We start from the raw sequence: 19,717 nt of genomic DNA, 5'->3' as shown, positions 1-19,717 counted from the left end.
GAGTTTTCCAGTGGTGAGACATAACAGACTCCAGCCCCTTTACTAATACAAGAGGAAGATGGACTTCCTCCTGAATTCTGGCAGCAAGACCTGTGAGAAGGGAGGCCTGTGCACACCCCATCGACAGGGCTCCCCTTTTAGGGAAGTACCGCCTGAAGCTGGCTTTGCCACGTCTCCCCGCTGCCTGCCACCCGCCCGATGATGGGGCGCAGGACGGAGGAGGTGTGCGAGCCGAGGCGCCGGGGGAAGGACCGGAGGAAGGTGCCGTGCCTTGTGGCCCTGGGGCGGGGCTGCCGTACCGCCTCGCCTGTGCATTGGGTCTCGATTCATACATAAATATAGCCGGGGTGGGCTCGCCACACTCCTCTCCCCCCAACTCCCAACCCAGGAAGAGAGGGGGGAAGAGAAATAAGATGGGGGGGAGGGGGGGGGTGTAAAATAATCCCAGTGAGGTCATTTCAATGAGAGCGCAGAAGGCGATCAGACAAGGTCGACTTTTCCGGCGGAGGCGCAGCCCCTGAGGAGCGAGGTGCAGTACACCACCCGCCGCGCTGCCCGCCCGCAGTGGCGCTCGTCCCCGCCGCCTGTCCGGCACCTTGGACAGCTCCGCGGCTCTGGGGCTACGCTCGCTGCCGGGCCGCGCTGCGCGGAGCTGCGCGGAGCCCGGCTCGGCCCCTCGGCAGCGCCCGCCGGCACCGGATGCGCCGCTCCGCCCCGGCTGCTAGCGAAGGAACAAAAGTTTGGGGGCGACTTACCGCCGCGGGAGGGCCGGAGGAGGAGAATGCGCGGTTTCCCCGTATGATCGGAAAGGAAGGATGACCAAGGGAGGATGTGCACCAGCAGCCAGATCATCGGGAGCCTCCTGGTGCTCTCCGTGCTGGAGATAGGGTTAGGGGTGTCCAGCGTGGCCGTGGGGGCGGTCAGTTTCAGCCTGGTCCTCACAGAGCATAAACCTCAGCTGGGAGACTCTTCTCCGGTATGGAGCGGGGTGTGTGTACGTTAGCCATTTCACTCTCTCTTTAACTCTTTATGGTGGTGATCAGACCGTGCGAAGGCATCCCCCTCCTTTTCCTTTTCTCCCCTTCCCTCCCGCGTGTGCATGCTGTGCCGGGAGCCTCGTCGGGTCCATTTCCAGTGTGCATGGGGTACAATCTGCATAGTCCTGGGACGAGGGGGGAGGCGCGGTGGGAGAGATGTATGTGTGTGGTGGTGATGGGGGGCGGGGGGGAGAGAGAGTTCTTCTTTCTCAATTCTTTTCATTTTTTATTTTTGCTGCCAGCAATTGAACTTTCCATGAACCCATTTTTACACCTGGGAAAGCACGATGCCTTGAGTGGAACGCAGGCCATAGCTTACAATCTTTAAATTGATTGTGAGTTTGGCTTTTAAAAAAAAGAACAGCCCTCTCCCTTGTGATAAGACTGTTGAGAAGTGTTTTAAAATAATGTCCAGGGTACATAAGCTGAGTTCTGAGCTTTTAAAGGAAAAAGAGAAAGAGGAAATGGGAAGGAAAAGGCAAGGAGTGTTCTCATGATCTGGGCACTCTGAGCTTCTTGTAAAATGAACAAAAAAATGGAACACCAATAATGGGTTAATAAAAGCAGCATGTTTTTATCACAGAGCATTTCTCACTTCTCAAAATTTTTTCTTATTTTTTCAGTTTGAGAGATGCATGTTTCTAGGAAGAATGTTCCTCCAAATGGTTATTTATATTTATGAAACAAAGAGTAGGAAATATTGAATATTCAGCCTAAACATGAGTGGGCATTTTTTTAATTCCAAAGCTGGTTTTGGCCAGCTTGGCTTGAGCAGCAGTATTTCTAAAGGGATTATTTGCCTTCCTTGAGATAAGATGGTAAATGCAAAACACTCTTGGTTATTCATCATCATAACCTCCTGTAATTTATAGATCCATTCTGACAAAGTGCTTCATGTAATATTCTGATTGTAAATAATTATTAATTATTGACAACAGTCATAAATATTTTTGGCAGTGTATAAGCATACACATAATTCTGCACTGCAGAACAAGTAGGTGAAAAATCAGAACAAAGACCAGATAAGATAAGACTGTGGTCAACAGGTAATGGTATTATCAAAATAATTTCAAAGACTGAGTCACTGAAGTCAGAGTTTTGACCAGTCAGTGAGATCATTATTTTAGGCAGTGATTGCATTTTGTGACAATGCTATCACAGCTGATACCATTTCATGACGATGCACATTTCCTGCACAACTGCCTCATTCATTTTTATGATCTCTGTTACCCCAGAGCTTGTACTAGCAATAGATTAAGATCCTGTTACATTAGATGTTGGCTCTGAGGACCTTAGTATCAAAGCAAGAGACAGATGTAGGGTAAATAATGTAAGGGAGTATAAACAAATGACAAACAAAAATCGATTGGTATAACAGGTGGTTGCATCAACATACCAGCAGTCTGGCTGATTTCAAGCTGTTTGTAGGCAGAGTTTTAGAAAGAAATAAGATAGAGGAAAATTAATTGATTTTGCAGATGTTTCTAGGAAATTCTTCCCATATGTGAGGGCAGAGGCATGGAAGGGAACCCAAAGTGACTTGTTTGAAAATGTAACAAGTGGGGAAGAATGCCCATAACCAGTGCCAGAAGAGGCAGTCACCAGCTGCTATGAACTGAGCAAGTAAATGCAGGTTGGGTAGGCAAAGAGAGGTCACAAAGAAACTATAAATTGGAAGAAAACAGTTTATATTTCATGTAGTAGAAGAAATGAGAAATCACAATGGTATGCAGAATGGGCTGACATGGTTACTAAGGCCTACTTACTTTGGCTTGAACTAAAGATCTGTGGTCTAAATTCTCATCATTATGGCACCCTCTTTGACCACTCCAGCAGTTCAAATTGTCTGTTAGGTTGTGTTCTTATGACTAGGGGACTAGCAGGTGAGACAGGACAAGAAAGGGGATAGAGATCTACCATTCCAGGGAAGCTTAGGGCAATGGGTAACTAGGTTCAAATTAAAACAACTGAAGAAAGGCTTGCTTGCACAATCCTCAGAATTGTCCTGCTGCAGAAATGGCATAAACTGCCTTTCCACTGACTAGATCTTTCACTGAGCTCATACTGTCTTCATTAAAGAATATGTCTTGCATTAAATATGGAGAGGTTTTTTTGTCTAATTAACACTCTTTAATCAAGGTTTTCCTTTGAGAAGTGAACATTAAGGAAAAGAAAGGGACTTTGAATGAACAAAGCATACTTTTGACAGGTTAGGATGCAAAACATTGGATTTAAGTTGAAGTGTCGTATCTCCTGTTGTAATTTACCTGGAAATATACTGAGAACTTCTGACCTTGTTCTATCCTTTCATGTGGGTGGAACTCAGCAGAGACCCAGGTTCATAAGGAAGTAGATGAAGACAGCATCACCATGGAAACCTTAACCTGAAATCCTAAAATGTGGGCATCTTAAAATCATGCACGTTCTATCTCTTGTATTTGCCTCCCTATAATGCTTTACATTCAATGCACATTCGCTTTCTTCTTCAAAGAGTTGTTCTTATTGTTCACTGTCTCCATTCAACCAGATAATTTACTAATGTACCTAACTTTAAGCATGTGAATCCCACCCATAGGATTGGAGATACAAGTGAAGTTAAGCATGGGCTGAAGTGTTCTGATGATTGCATGCCCTGCATTATGTATAAGCAAGCCAGGGAAAGTGGAACAGACAAGAATGAAGAAATGGAAAAAGGAAAACAGTTTCTAGATTTGTTGTTCTCATTGGAGTAGCTAGATCAAGATAGCAAGTGTTGTTTAAAAGTAGCCAACAGAAGACAACTGAAGATATGACTGGCTTCTCAGATCACCTGGAGTCAACTATCCAATTTATTTTACATCAGGTCCAATCTGTTCTTTTTAAAACAGGCCATAAATGCTAACTTGAAAACAAACAAACAAAAAAAATCAACAAAACAAGAAACAACCAAATAAACCAAAAATTCTACCCCACGTAATGTAAGGTAAATGTGGCTTTGATTTCTGATCTTTCTGTTTGTTATGATTATATTGCTATACTTCACAGGCCATACTCAGTGTCTCCCAGATTTCTTTTTAACCAAAAGTTAGGCATATTTCTGCAACCCACCATTTCATATCAGCTGTATGGTATAACAAACATAATAATGGTTGCATCAGTATCACTATGAGTATTGACTATGTATTCACACATATGCATATGGCTCTAATTCTCATTTATTCTGCAGTGGTGAATAAATTCTTGCTACAGATGAGATTCTCTTACAGAGAGAGAGAGAGAAAAAAAAAAGCCACACCTTTAGTCAAATATGCCATCTATCTTCAGATGTGAGAGAACCTGATGATTCACTTATGGCTATATCCCTCAAAAATAATAGTTTCTTCCCCTATAAAGACAAATATCTATAGGTATTTGATAGATCTGCATTATCTGGGTGTTGGTGAGTCTGTCTGTCTTTTTGTAGAGGCAGAGATATTATTTCCATGATTTGTGATTTTAGCACAGTGGAATTCTACCTGCATTTATAGTTTGGCTACAGAAATTTGCTCCAAGTTGGTACTTGAAATATTTGATTTTGATGACCTTTTTTTTTTTTAACCCAGGATTTTAAGGAAAAGAAAAAGTGTCAGTCAGTATGGAACTCTCCCAGAGCAAGAACATAATTTTAGATTGTTAAATCAATGTTAGTGGCCTAGAATTTTAAAACATTAAATTCTGCATTTAGTTTTACTGCTGCCAAGTTTCCTTTGGAAAGAACAGTCAAATTATTTCTTTTTCTTCTTTATTTATTTTCAAAAGAACACTAAAAAATTCACTTTATTGTTTAAGATGCAGACAAAATACAGATGTGAACCTACTTTAATTTGACATATGCGTTGCATTTTCATCAAACTGACCATATTTCTGGTTGGCTCCTGCTCGTGATGAAATTAATCACAGCACTGCCAGTGAGCTCAGTGGAAGCTGGGGAGAGTTCTGTACCTATAGTTGATGGAGGACACATCAAGCACAGAATCTTTTTACCTTGCATGAAACCAGGACAATTCCATCCAGTTGAGTGAATTTCTCAGTCTTTCAGTAGGTTTTCTTTATCATTCAGACACTCCAGAAACATAAACCAATCTGGAAGACAGTCTGTCCAAGGGTACTTGTAATTCCTGGGTTGTTTTGGGGAGGATCTGTTGAATATAGACTGACCTAATCATATACTTAAAATGTTTTTCTGAGGTAAGACTTTAGTTCACCTGCAAGGAATAATCTTTATTACTTTTTGAGACAAAAAATTTCATACTCTAAATGTTTTATATATATATATATATAAAAAAACAGACCCCAAAAGCATTATTTACTCTTTATTATTCTGACAAGCCCTAAGCAAGGAAATAAATATCGTTATTTTGTGCTGAGAATTTGAGTGTTTTGCCAGATGATCAGAGAATTTTTGAATCACTGATTCGAAGATTTCCAGGTTCAAACACCCCCTTTAAAATTTCCTTGAGCATTTCTAAAAATCATTTTCCATTTTTAAAGCATCTCTGCAGGCCTAGAACCAGATGGATGGAAACACTAATCACAGGGACTCAGATGGAATTTAAACTGCTTGAACATGGCTTGAATCAGTGGGAACCGTAGCACCACCTGAGCTGATATGACCAAACAGCGCACTAACAGGTCAAGGTATTAGCTCAGATTAGGCATGTTTTAACATTATGTCTCACTTCAAATAGCAGAGGCCCCCTCTCAGCACGACAGATTTGGTGGGACATAGGGTTCAGCTGTGGCAATGCTGTTCTGATGTTCTGGTTCTGGATGAATTGCAGCCAGCTGGACATTCCTGTTCCCACAACCCCTTGCATGGGACAACAATATCTTTGAAAGTTTTCACTTATCTTTTGCAAAGATTGTGTTTCTCTGTGGAGGTAATGGGCAAACTCACTACCTAGGTTCACATTATTTTACCTGTTGGTATTTGTATCTAGTTTGACATCTTTGTTTTCATGAACAGATTCTGTGCCCTTTATGCCTACTCTAAGAAAACTTAATTATTCTTCTAAAATACTGCTTTGAAGAAGAGTTACAATTAGATACCTCCTCTGCTCTGTTCATCTGTTAGGGATTTCAGCTTTTTTCTCATCTGGATGGAGTTAAAGTAGCAAGATTATTAAATTGAATGGTTCTTTCTAAATATTACTAACTTCAAAATCCTGGGTATTCTCATGACAGTCATATGTTTATACAATTTTAGTGTAAAAGTAAAGCCGACAAGAGTAGATAGAAGTAAAACTGTTGATTCTGTCCTGATGCTTATTCTTCCAAGTAGAAGGTTATTTGAATAGACATGATACGCTTGTATTTTCACTGCGTTATTATTCAAATTTGGAATAATTTCCCTTCCTCTATCTCATCAGATACATATGGATGACCCAGAACATTGGAGGGCTTTCCACAAAGAGTATGTGGCTTGGGCTTCTTTATCATGAACAAAGACTAGGGCTCAAGCATATTCAACTGGTTTTCTCTACTATTTTCTTCAGCCTCTCTCCAGAAAGATTTTCTGTAGAGGCAGTTTTCATTTTCCAGGGAATTGCACACACTATTGCTTTTGCCTCTTCAAAACAGAAGAAATAAAGGTTCCTTAGAGTCAATATATAAAATAAAAATAGTTCCTTTTCTTCTACACAATGGAAACCAACAAATCTCTGGTTTTCTGCAAATATATTTAAAACTGAATCTTTTTTTTCTTACTACCAGTAAGAAAGCCTTTTTTTTTTCCAGGAGAGCATAAAAGAGGTCAAGTCTTCTGTTCCAGAAAATATGAAGTAGGGGTGGATTCAAACAATAAAACTTGTATCTAAATTGAGATTTCAGCCTCCCTACTGAAATTTCTAGGTATTTTGATCTGAGGTTTTGTTTCAAGCCCATATTTAATATAAAGTAAATTAAAGCAGGCTCAAAATAAGCCTTCTCCTTTTCTGGGAAGTCTTTGGTTCCAAAGTTCAACAGACCAAAAGAGAGATTTTCAAATATGTATATTGAACATAAACAGGCACAGCTGCAGCATGAATAGCAAAGACTCTAGGGAAAAACAGACATTACTGCATCACCTTAAAATCACACCAGTGCTATCAGAGGGATTCTGAGTCTGCTAGGTCTCTGGCAAATCTCTACTGAAAGAGGAGCTGAAGCACACACAGCCCACTGAGTCTTTAAGTAGCCTTTGTGCTTTGTAGTATCTTCTTTGAAGTTTTTACCAATTGCCTAAAACTGATTCTGCCTGTGTTTATTATTGGATGACACAATAAGTCCCTACCTCCTTTGCTAGTCTTGACATGAAACATCATGTATCATAGGAGGTACGAATAAGGCTGAAATCAAAAAGTAACACCAGATGAAATGCAGACTGGTTGTAAATAGTGAACTATGAGATTTTGGACCTTTTAGCCTCTCACAGTTTTTCTAATGAAAAATAATTAAAACAAAAGTCCAGCAGTGAAGTATTTGTTTCTATAAGAGAATAATTGCAGTTAGTTCCCTATTGAGTTCTTTAACTAGAGGACACCTTATTCCTTGTGTATATGTAGAAATAGTTCATATGTACAGAGAGAGAAAATACATACAAGGTATACATACAGGCCCTGACGCAGTAAAATATTATCATAGAATCACAGAATCGTAGATTATCTCCAGTTGAAAGGGACCCATAATTCCCCACCAAGTCCAACCCCATGTTCTTCGCAGGACCCCCTAACACTAAATTATATGACCAAAAGTGTCATCCAGACACTCCTTGAACCCCGACAGACTTGGTGCTATGGTTACTTTCCTAGGAAGCCTGTTCCAGTAACCAACCACTCTCCCAGATGAAGAACCTCTTCCTAATGTCCAACCTGAAGTTTTCCTGATGCAACTTCATTCCATTTCCATGGGTCCTATAGTTGGTCACCAGTGGAAGGAGATCAGCACCTCTTCCTCCACTTGAGGAAGGTGTAGACTGCAATGAGGGCACCCCTCAGCCTTCTCTTCTTCAAGCTGAACAAACCAAGACCTCGTCTGTTCCTCATAAGTTTTCCTTAAGGCCTTTCATCATCTTGGTCACTGTCCTCTGGATACACTCTAATAATTTCATGCCCTTCTTATATTTGAAGCACCCAAAACTACAGACAGTACTTGAGGTGGAGCAGCACCAATGCAAAATACTGTGGATAAATCCCTCAACTGGCTACCTGTGCTGTGCTTGATGCACCCTAGGACACTGTTGGCCTTTTTGGCTGAAAGACTACACCATTGTCTTTTCAACTTGTCATCAAGCCAGACCCTCAGATCATTTTTGTGGGTTGTTTCCATCTTCTTTTCCTGCAATATTTATGTATAAGAAGGATTACCTCATTCTAGGTGCAGAATCTGGCACTTGCTTTTGTTTAATTTCATATGGTTGGTGACTGCCCATCTCTGCAGTCTACCCAGATAATCTCTGTAAGGCCTCTCTACTTTTGAGAGTGTTCACAGCTCCTCCTAGTTCACTATCATTGGCAAACTTACTTAATGTACTTTCAACTCCTGCGTCCAGATCTTTACTCCAGGTAGACCTTCAGATACTTCAACAACTATGGGATACAGTAGTCCCCCTTGTTTTTGAGAAGCCAGTACCTTAGGGCCTGCAGATTAGCTCATTCACTATTCTTTGGATTTCAACTGTGAAATACCTTAGGTAATATATAAGTATATGGCACTACATAACGGTGGTTTAGAAGGATGTATTTCCTGTCCTTGAAAACAGTAAAGAACAGCAAAACTGCCAAAACTGGTGGGTTCTAATGCTCAGTAAATCTATAATTTGCATGCTGCTCCTTTGGTCATATGCAACGCTACTATAACTTGTCAATGTCATTCCCTTCTGTGTAGCAAAACTGTACAATGGAAATAGAAAGTCTTCTTCAATTGAAAACAGTGGTAAAAAAATTCATTGACTCTAGCAGGAGCAGAATTAGAGCATTCTTGAAGAGATGGATGACCTATTATTTCAGCTTTGAAGGTAAATCATCAACCCCACAGCTTTTAAACTAGTTAACATACACTTACTACAAATTGAAACTAGCTCTGATAGTATCTTCCACATCCTTTCACTAAGCTCTGCAGAACTCATTGATTTTTCTCTATGCAAAATTCTCCTTTCAATGCTATTCAATCACTACAAAGAGAAATAATGTTATTAATCATCTGTTTTATCAAGTCTGACTGAATAGAACTTAATTATAGTGATATCTTTAACTTTTTTTTTTGAGGTTTCTGCATTAATGCTGAGAAATACAAAACGTTACATGTGAAAATCTGAAGCATGCCTTCAGTTGAAATCAATCTGCAATGGCACAACTGGGAGTGAAACTCCAAAACCTCACAGAAACCTTGAGTAAAAACTTACAATTCAGGAGTGATATTTCTGAGCTGAAATCTCTCCTTCCTGTCAGAAACAGGTAGAGGAAGCCCTACCTGTTGGCTTTTTGGTTGTTATTCCAATAGGTGAGCTGTAGTAGCAAGTACCAGTTGTATGTCCTGATCCATTCAACAGCATGGTCTACACGACCCAGCCCTCTCCATAACCAGACTGGTGTGAAATTCACATCCCATGCTTAGTGTAGAAGTAAATAATATACAAAATTTAACCATAGTCATTGTGTGCTACTGATTCAATGAACCTGAGAGCAAAAATATATGTTAAGGTTTATTCTTAGCTATATGCATGAACTACTTTGGTTGGAGGGAGATAAACTATGTAATAAAGCACCACCTCAAATGAGATACTGAAGCTGCAAAATTCTGGAGGGTAAATGTGAGGTACAAGCAATATATTACAAGGATCCTGAAATCCTGAATGATGTACGGAAACTGCATAATTTATTTTTTTTTTTTCCTTGTGTAACAGGTCTGTTTGGTGATTTAACCCTAAATCAAGGTCAAGCAGAGCCTTTTGCTAGAAACACCATCTCCATGCAGAATGAATGTGGGAAAATCCATTTTCAAAGCTATAAAATTAAGTCCCAGTAGGGGCATAGGGTTAGATTTAGTGAAAATCAGAAGCACAGATTTCTTAATAAAGAAGTTTATGGAGTATCAAAGACATTTTCTGACTGTATTATGAACACCTGGAGAAGGCTTTACTGCTTTCATCTAACTACTTTAATTCCTACCATAATTGCTTCCTCAGGGACTATTTTCTGACCCCCTCATTAAACTTTTTTTGTTGGGGGACAAAGAGACATTCAGAGAATGTCATCCGTCTTTGATGCAGGTCACTAAAAATCATTAACATCATTGTTGGGGATGTTTCTGGTTTTGTTAATTAGTTTTTGCTTAATACTTGATGCAACAATTAGTACATCAGCTTGTGAAAGGGAACAACATGAAAAGGTACAGATATCTTCATGCGAAGTGAGCTATCTAGAAACAGGTTTTCCTCCATGCTCAGTGTAGCTGCTCTCATACTTTACACCTGCACCCACAGAGGTGAATGGATTGCACTCTCGCCCAGGGTTCCATCAATCCATTTATGATCCCTTTGTAATTCAGATGGTAGGGTAGGGGCATTAAGTACATCGGCAGCTTGAAAGTAAGTGATTTATATCACTGACTAAAACTTGCTAAACTTATCTAAACAAACCCCAAAAGAGTAAAAAGTACTCTTTTGCTTGAAACATTTATTTTGTTTTGTTTTGGGGTTTTTTTTTCATATTTTGTTTACTCAAGCAGCTTAAAAGTAGGTTTTTTTCTTTTTGTATGAGTAATCACCTTTAATATGGCTTCTCATCCCAGTTTATTCTTCTCAGATAAGTGTGTTTATGGTTCAATTATACCTTCCTGAAATATAAGGTTTGTGATAAAAATGCTGACAACTGTAATCAATGCCTAACCTACTGCTATGGTTAGCACTACAGCATATCAGCAGCATTTAAACTTGAGACCTTAAATGATGAAATAACTGTTGGGTTTTTTTTTTCTTTTTTTTTCTTTTGCAGTTTCTGCTTTGTGGCATATGTGGAATATTGTGCGCCAAAAAAAAATCTGGACTTGTTGTAAGTTTTTCCACTGCATATACAATACCTAAGTATATATACAGAAAGGCATACTTATCTAACTTGAAGTCCTTTTACTGGGGGCTTTGTGTCTAAGTGTTTCTGACAAACAGTCTGTACAATTGCAACTTGGCAGTCCAAAAAAGCAGTCAGCACTTTGCGTTAATGAAATAACACAAGGCAGTTCTGAAATGGCCTATTTAGGTCATACCTATTTAAGCCATGCATCCCTATTTATCCCAGTCTGGATAAACCTGGATGGAAAACCATCTGACAGAAATTTATGCCAAGTCAATAAAACTTAGAATCATAGACTAGTTAGGATTGGAAAGGATCTTATGATCATCTAAATCCAACACCCCTGCCATGGACAGGGATTCCTCACATTACACCATATTGCCCAAGGCTTCATCCAACCTGGCCTTGAACACTGCCAGGGATGGAGCATTCACTACCTCCCTGGGCAACCCATTCCAGTACCTCACCACCCTCACAGTAAGAAACTTCTTCCTTATATCCAATCTAAACTTCCCCTGTTTAAGTTTTAATCCGTTACCCCTTGTCCTATCACTACAGTCCCTAATGAATAGTCCTTCACCAGCATCGCTGTAGGCCCCCTTCAGATACTGGAAGGCTGCTATGAGGTCTCCATGCAGCCTTCTCTTCTCCAGGCTCAACAGCCCCAACTTTCTCAGCCTGTCTTCATATGGGAGGTGCTCCAGTCCCCTGATCATCCTCTTGGCCCTCCTCTGGACTTGTTCCAACAGTTCCATGTCCTTTTTATGTTGAGGACACCAGAACTGCACACAATACTCCAAGTGAGGTCTCACGAGAGCAGAGTAGAGGGGCAGGATCACCTCCTTTAACCTGCTGGCCACGCTCCTTTTGATGCAGCCCAGAGTATGGTTGGCTTTCTGGGCTGTAAGTGCACACTGCCGGCTCATGCTCGTTTTCTCATCAACAAACACCTCAAAGTCCTTCTCCTCAGGGCTGCTCTGAATCTCTTATTTGCCCAACCTGTAGCTGTGCCTGGGATTGCTCTGACCCAGGTGTAGGACCTTGCACATGGTATGGTTAAACTTCATGAGTTTGGCTTCAGCCCACCTCACAAGTGTGTCAAGGTCCCTCTGGATGGCATTCCTTCTCTCCAGCGTATCAACCGAACCACACAGCTTGGTGTCATTGGCAAACTTGCTGAGGGCACACTCAATCCCACTGTCCATGTCAGCGACAAAGATGTTGAAAAAGATCAGTCCCAACAGTGATCTCTGAAGAACACCACTTGTTACTGGTGTCCAGCTGGACATCGAGCTGTTGACTACAACTTTTTGCGTGCGGCCATTCAACCAGTTCTTTGTCCACTGAGTGGTCCACCTATCAAATTGATGTCTCGCCAATTTAGAGACAAGGATGTCATGCGGGACAGTGTCAAATGCTTTGCAGAAGTCCAGATGACGTCAACTTCTCCACCCCTGTCCATCAGTTCCATAGCCCCATCACAGAAGGCCATCAAATTGGTCAGGCAGGATTTCCCCCTAGTGAAGCCATGCTGGCTGTCACCAAGCACCTTGTTGTTTTTCATGTGCCCTAGCATGCCTTCCAGGAGAATCTGCTCCAAGATTTTGCCAGGCACAGAGGTGAGACTGACTGGTCTGTAATTCCCTGCATCATCCGTTTTCCCCTTCTTGAAAATTTCCTGTTTTCCAGTCATCGGAAACTTCACCTGACTGCCATGATTTTTCAAATATGATGGACAGTGGCTTTGCAACTTCATTTACCAGCTCCTTCAGGACCTGCGGATGGATTTCACCAGGTCCCACGGACTTGTGTACGTTCAGATTCTTAAGATGATCTTGAACCAGATCCTCTCCTACAGTGCACCTAGGGTCATCATTCTCACAGTCTCTGTGTCTGCCTTCCAAAACGTGAGTGGTGCAGTCAGAGCTTTTGCCAGTTAAGACCGAGGCAAAGAAATCATTCAGAACCTCAGCCTTCTCCAAATCCTGTGTAGCCAGTTCTCCTGATAGGTTCCAGAGGGGGCCCACTTTGTCCCTAATCTGTCTGTTATTCACTACGTACCTACAGAAGTTCCCCAATGATGTCACTGGATTGTATCTTCTGTCTTTCAGAAACCAACAGTGGTCTGCCACATCAGTGAGGCTACTGTCCAAGTTAGATTTTAGATATCATAGCTGTTTGCTGAAGAAGTTGTTTTTGCAATCAGAATCACATATAAGCCAGTTTTAAAGTGATGGTGGATGTTTTCTGTCTCTTCTAAGAATCAGAAGTACATTAATTTTTCTGACTGCAGAAAAATGGTATTATTACTTCACAAGTCATAGTAGAATTTCATGTTAAAGGCATGATCCTATTATAAGTGATATCTGGTGCAATATTCTGCCATCTTGATTATTCTGCCATATACAGATGGAAGTCACATAAAACCAGCACAAGTGTGAAGGGAATCAAGAATCAGATAATCTCTCAGAGATCTGAGATCAGAGATCTCTCAGATAATTTTTGAATATCAATGAGTTATCCTAATCCTGTTACAATGACAATCTCATTTATTAAAGCATATGGACCATAAGCAGTTTCTAGAAGCTGACTGTCTCATGGTCTCATAAAATAATCACTTCCCAGTCGACTGGAGCATACAGCCTTAATGCCACACACCTAACAAAATTCTTATCCCAGTTATGTACAGAAGTGGTCCCTGAGGCTTCATAAATTTTTCCTACCACAGTAGATAAGAATATATACAAAGCCATATTGAGTAACATCAAAGACCTACCTACATCAACATCTGACAGGCCAGCAGTTTCAAAGGAAGTGAGTAAGACAGTAGTTTAACAGTATTTTCATAATAAAGTCTTTTGCTCTTGAGTCATTTATGGCTCAAGGACATCCTGAACCAGGGTGGCATCTTTGTAATTGAAGTGTTAAGAGGTCTTCAAACATATCTCATTAACTGCAGCCTGTGTCACATCTTTCTAAAGTTTCCAGAAGCATTTTAACCAAGTTAAAAAAAAAAAAAAGCAAACTACCACATAGTCACCACACTGACCTTCTGTAAGATTTCTTTGTTGTTTCTCTTGCTTCTTTGTCTAGCATGTTCACCTTGAACACTTTTGAACTCCCCACAAAAGCTGTAGAAAGCTTTCAAACTGCTCTCTGACTGAACAAATTAGAACTGAACAGGAGGCAGAGTCAGATGGCACACAAAGCAAGAAAGATTCACTGAAAATGCATGAGGCATTCACTCCTGAGGAGTGCTGAGAAACCACACTGGAAAGTTATGACATATTCTGTCATGATATAGTTTTGGATGAATTGCTAGAAATCAAAAAATTTGTGTCCTACTAGTCCTTCCATTGACTAAACTCATGACCAACTCCTTCTACCCAGCTTAATCTTACACGCAACATCAGTCTTAACCCTAGTACACCAGAAGGGATTGTATTCCCTTGGAGCTCCGTGGGAGCTGAGAAAGTTAAAAATTAGTGTCTGTGCAGTGTTTTGCAGACCATGATGCTATTGAAACATTGAATTATGGTTAGTCCCACTTTTCATATGAATGAATCTGTCTTTGAAAAATGTTACTATGACATAACCTCTCTCATCTTTCCTGACAGATGATACTTTTTTCTGCCTGTTGCATCTGTGGACTAATCGGAGGAATCTTAAATTTTCAATTTCTTCGTGCTCTGACAAAGAAGTCATCTGCTCTTTATTCTTTGCATCTTGCCTCCATGTCTCTTGCGTGCATTGGAATTGGTGGTTGCACCCTTTCTTCATGGCTCACTTGTCGGCTAGCCAGCTATGAACAAAGGCGAATGTTCTCAGAAAGAGAACATTCATTGCATCACTCTCATGAAATGGCAGAAAAAGTGAGTTGTGAGTCCTCCTTTACTTGTTTTGCTTCTCCTAAAATGTTACTGTATGTGTTAACGTTTACAGTGGGCAAGAGATGTACTCAGTTTCCAGTTTTATATGAGAAAGAGCTTCTGGGAAACAAAATGCTGCCATTCTGTGTAAGCTTTATTATGTTGTATTATACAGAGCTATTTTTAAGTAGTGGATATCTGCAGTACGTCCATTTCAATGAAGTACATCCATTTTCAACATAATTCCATTGTATAGCTATTCAAGGGTTTAGCTGCTAAATATAGCACTTCATAAATAATGTGAAGCTTTATTAATATGGATTATCATGTATTGTACTGTGAAAAAGCACAGAATGCTTTCTGTAACCACATCATTGCATGCTTCCAGGATTTAATCAATTTCTTCCTCTCCTAACTACTCAGCTTATAAAGTAGGTTATTTAAACACAAAAACCACAGTTCACAAACCTGGATGACTAAACCTAAGCACCTAAGGGCATATTTAGATACCTAAATGAAACTGGTCTGATTTTCAGCACCACTGAGCATTTACTGCCTTTCTCTGTTAAAAATATGCTTACCAATGTGTCTAGGTCTATGTTTAGGTTCTGAAACTTATGCTCCTGAAACTAAGCAAGTAGGGTCAGAAAATTAATTTAATAGAATTCTTGGAATCAGCTCATTGGATTTACAGATCTGCCTAATATTTGAGGAGTAAAATTTTAACTGATACCCTGTGCTTTATATTTGGACTTTGTATCCAATGCCTTTCATTTGAGAAATGAGTAGAGAAGGGAACAAAAGTCAAGTGGACTACCCAACTAAGCCTCCAAGTGCAAGTTTGCATTACAGTTAAATTCAACAGTCTGTGTCATATCTACTGAGACCTCTGAAGAGCAGACTGAGGATTAATTCATGCAGAATGTAGAATGTTTCTGGATTCTCTGACAAAACATGACATAGCAGTTAATTAGTCCATGAAGTAAAAAACTACTCGTCACTATCCTTTGGTTTCTTAACTGACATGAGACTCCAAGTAGAAATATAAAATGAATTTACCTTAGATGTTTGAAATGTGTTTTTAAAAGTGTAATAGTACAGGCTAAAACTATAACATTAAGTAGGGTGATAAAATCAAGAGAAGAGATACATTTCTCCCTCTCATTTTAAAAAGAAGCAGAATTCTGCTCAGCTATGTAGGCAAGTATGACTATTGTCTTACAGATGGTAGGTTAGATCTTGCTTTTCAAAGAGGCTCTTTCATCAATAAAGACAAAGATGAAGCCCATTTGAAATAAAAAGAGGGAGAAAGTAACAAAGAAATGGCCTGGGAAGAAAAACACCTACCAACCCTACCAATTTGGGCTGAGGATGCCCAAGTATAGCAGCACTTCACTGCCTCCTTTCCTGGGCTGTTTTAACCTATTGAGCTTTTAGACACATAGTAGAGAGGACTGCCAGATGCCCACTTATCTTGGGTGAAGGGACATGATGTACGTGCAGAGCAACCCTATGGCACATGCTCAGTGAATGTGGGATGTGGCCCACCAATGGAAGACTTCGTGCAAGTGTGTTGTAGATTCAAGTATGCATGTGTAGATGGTCTGATCTGGGACTTCTTAGACCTGCATACAACCTGTGGACTGCCTGCTGCTAGCGGGTTTGAGTACATTAGCTCAAGTCATGCCCCTAAAAAATAATGAAGGCTACTTAAAAACTTACATTAAATTAGGCCCTGATGTAGAAAATGGCTTTAAAATGTTTTATATATAAGACTATTTTATATATTTATACTATATAGATATACAGTAATATAGACATGTACTGCATGTGCATTTATTTGTGCTATATTTATTGTATAATTGTTATATTTATATTAGAGGTTGAGGGGTATTGAAATAACCGACCTGCCCAGCTGCCCGGTGGTTCCCCCGACACCAGAGTTACCTCCAAGGTACGCTGAACACTAGGGAGCTACCATGTTGTTATGTCACTTCAGGAAGGGCCACCTCTAAGAGGAAGTCATAGTTTCAGCTAATCAAAGTTGGTTGATGCTGTGATGTCACTCTGAATCAGGAATGGTGCTTCCAGGTAGTGACATAATTCCACATGGTGAACGCTGCAGTCTGGAAGTAAGTTGAGTATTTAAAATATTCACCCTAGTAAAGGATCCAAATGCTCCTATTTGGATGTTGCAACCATTGACTCACTTTGCTTCTAACCTGTGTGCTCCTCCATTTCTTGAATACAGCAACATTTTTTCATTTATTAATATATTTATTTTTTGAAATAGAAATACTGGGGAATAGAAATGTTTTTCAATATTTTCTGAAATTATGATGATATTCTAATAGCTGATGTCTCCAGAAGATTCAAGTGACAAAACTGACAAAAGGAAACTTACATGTACTTACAAGTAGTCTTCTGACAGATCAATACTATTAACATGTATCTGATTGATAGTTCATACTAAATGGCTTTGGTATTCCTGGTCTCTTTCCTAGCTGATTGATATCTTCAGTGTAGATCCAACAAAGGCAACAAAGGCAACAAAGGCCTAGGCACCTATAAATAAGCAAAACATTGTGCCTTGTTTCAAAGCAGTTAACCCCCAAACTGGGATTCAGAATTCAGTGTTAGGTATGATTGTTCCTCTTCAGCATATGAGAACACTGCAAGGCACCATACAAAAATCCAGCACCATCATTTGGCAAAAGGAGAGGTGGGTGGTCGAAAACACCCAAAATTCGGTAACTTTAAGTACTTTATTTTGTCTGAAATTTATGCTTGACACAAGAGTATTAATTGGCAAGGCTACTTGGTTTGATGGCCCTATGTTTACTTTGTAGAGAGTAATAGGACATCCTTTCTTTCAAAAACTGTACAGCCAGCAATTAAGTCTTGTGATCTACTTTAAAATGTAGCAGGTAGCACATGAGGGAGAAGGCACCAGTGCTTCCACCTTATGTTAAACTCTAAGTTCTGGTCTCTGCCTCCCAAACTATAAATCAAACGTTATGTAATAAAAGAAGAGAGAGAAAGAATCAGACTACGAATAATTACCTGGTCCCAGAATTTCTTCTCTTTACCAAGAATCTCAGCTACTATTCTGTACAGTCAGGCTCTTTCTGTCTTTCTCTCTGTTTAGCCCAATGAATCTTGCTTTACTTTCTTCATAGTAATTTCCACAAGAAGAAGGACAAACAAATAATTTTTCTTCAACATTTTCTCCAACTGTACCTAGAAGGTAGAAAAGGTGAAATTAATATTCCCATGCAGAGAAGAGCTTTTGGTTCTCGTGCACATATTTTAGAACTGGTCCAACAGTGGCACCTCTCCCTCATCTACCTGAATTTTTGAAAGAATAGAAAAACTGCATCGTTATGTGCCTATTCCTCTTGGCACAGCTGGATGTTCTCTGTGATCTGTCATTGGACATAGATCATTTCTGCATCCAAATTCAATGTGGTATGAAATAAGCCTAAAACTGCTCAGTATTCTGAGCACTTCTGAGCATAAACCACATGTGATTTAGCAGGCTTCAGGGTCAGGGAACTGCTTAATTAATGTAGCTGTCTCCCAACAAACAAATCTTCGTTTAGGTGCTTTAGGATTCTGACTCATGATCAGGTCAGCTTACTCCAGGATGATTCATCTGCCACTTGGGCAGCAATTGCTGAACTGCTAAAAATTGTAGTCCGGCATATTAAGTACAAAACAAAATCAGTTCCATCCCAAACCCCTTAGATCCAGTTTGGATCTAAACCTTCTTCCTAAATGTCTAACCCAGCTAGTATCAAATGGCATCTGTAGCATGTCAGCACAGAAAAAGGTTTGAATGGAAGTAAACAATTAACATCTTCTTCCTTTGTAGATTAGGACACAAGCTTGATTTGATGCACTTTCAAAGGACAATGCCACAAAACTTGCACAGATCCCATCAATGCTGTATATGTGATCTGAGACTAACGTCCAACTCATTCAGTATCAATAGGTCTATCAGCTTTCAAATGTATTTAATTTCTGTAGGAAGAAGCATGATTTCTTTTTTTTTACAGTGAGATTTATCAAGCCAAGTAAAAGTTGCAAAGTTTTCCAAATGTTTGAAATTTGGAGTTTGTTGAATTTTTTTTACAAACTCAGCTAATTGAATTTCAGAAACCATAACATAATTGTAATATTGATCAGTCTTTTCTGTTCTTGTTCCAGGAAATGACAGACAACGTAAGCAATGGTGGCCCACATCTGATTTATAATGGAAGTATATATTAAGAGGTATTTAAAAGTTCCATGGAAAGAAATGGGTTTAGAACTTTCTTCAGGAAAAATAATAGACTCCAAGGAATTAAGAAAATAGAACTATCTTAGCTTTTATGGCTCCAATGTTACAACTGCAGAACAGCACAGTTGCATTTTCCTTTTAGAAACATGTTCAAAATTTGTCTCCTAAACATTTTGAGGATATACAGTATTTATTCATTTCCTGGCTACTCTCTTTTTTCTTTTTCTTTTATATATATTTGTTTTTTTTGGTCTGGATAGCTTTTCAGAATTCTGTCAGTATTTGAAACAGACTTCTCAAGAATCTTCTTCTCAAAAACACTCAAAACCAAGAAAAAAAGTAATCAAACTGGGCTACATTTAGCCTCATCACAGCATTTCTAAAGAGAAGAGAAGAGGGCAGAGGAAGGATGGCTCAGGGGAATCTTTTTCTCCTCCCCACTTAGCAGCATCTGGTGTAATATGA

The 19,717-nt window shown here is 39.8% G+C and overlaps 1 protein-coding gene across 3 annotated transcripts; it reads left to right on the top strand.

Annotated features, from left to right (window-relative positions):
- The first annotated feature begins 642 nt into the window (after positions 1–642).
- TMEM196 (transmembrane protein 196) lies at positions 643–19,476 on the top strand. Of its 3 annotated transcripts, XM_005152860.1 has the most exons (5): positions 758–988; positions 11,027–11,083; positions 14,719–14,973; positions 16,851–16,924; positions 19,180–19,259. In XM_005152860.1, the coding sequence occupies exons 1-5, from the start codon at positions 830–832 to the stop codon at positions 19,184–19,186; spliced, it is 552 nt and encodes a 183-aa protein (XP_005152917.1). In that variant the 5' UTR covers positions 758–829; the 3' UTR covers positions 19,187–19,259. The 3 variants fall into 3 exon arrangements, with proteins under 3 accessions (XP_033921915.1, XP_005152918.1, XP_005152917.1); XM_034066024.1 differs by lacking the exon at positions 16,851–16,924 and having other exon boundaries at positions 643–976; positions 19,180–19,476; XM_005152861.3 differs by lacking the exon at positions 16,851–16,924 and having other exon boundaries at positions 643–994; positions 19,180–19,476.
- Positions 19,477–19,717: the final 241 nt, after the last annotated feature.

This window comes from Melopsittacus undulatus, chromosome 1 (genome assembly GCF_012275295.1).
Source record: "Melopsittacus undulatus isolate bMelUnd1 chromosome 1, bMelUnd1.mat.Z, whole genome shotgun sequence".
Taxonomy (NCBI): domain Eukaryota; kingdom Metazoa; phylum Chordata; class Aves; order Psittaciformes; family Psittaculidae; genus Melopsittacus; species Melopsittacus undulatus.
This window is presented reverse-complemented; position numbering and strand designations above follow the sequence as displayed.

Bases quoted from the DNA above. Each gene is read 5' to 3' on its own strand.
- TMEM196 (XM_005152860.1), top strand. From the start codon at position 830: ATGTGCACCAGCAGCCAGATCATCGGGAGCCTCCTGGTGCTCTCCGTG. The intron at 989-11,026 runs GTGTGTGTACGT...TTTCTTTTGCAG, and splicing joins CTTCTCCGGTATGGAGCGGG to TTTCTGCTTTGTGGCATATG. The intron at 14,974-16,850 runs GTGAGTTGTGAG...TATTTATATTAG, and splicing joins CTCATGAAATGGCAGAAAAA to AGGTTGAGGGGTATTGAAAT.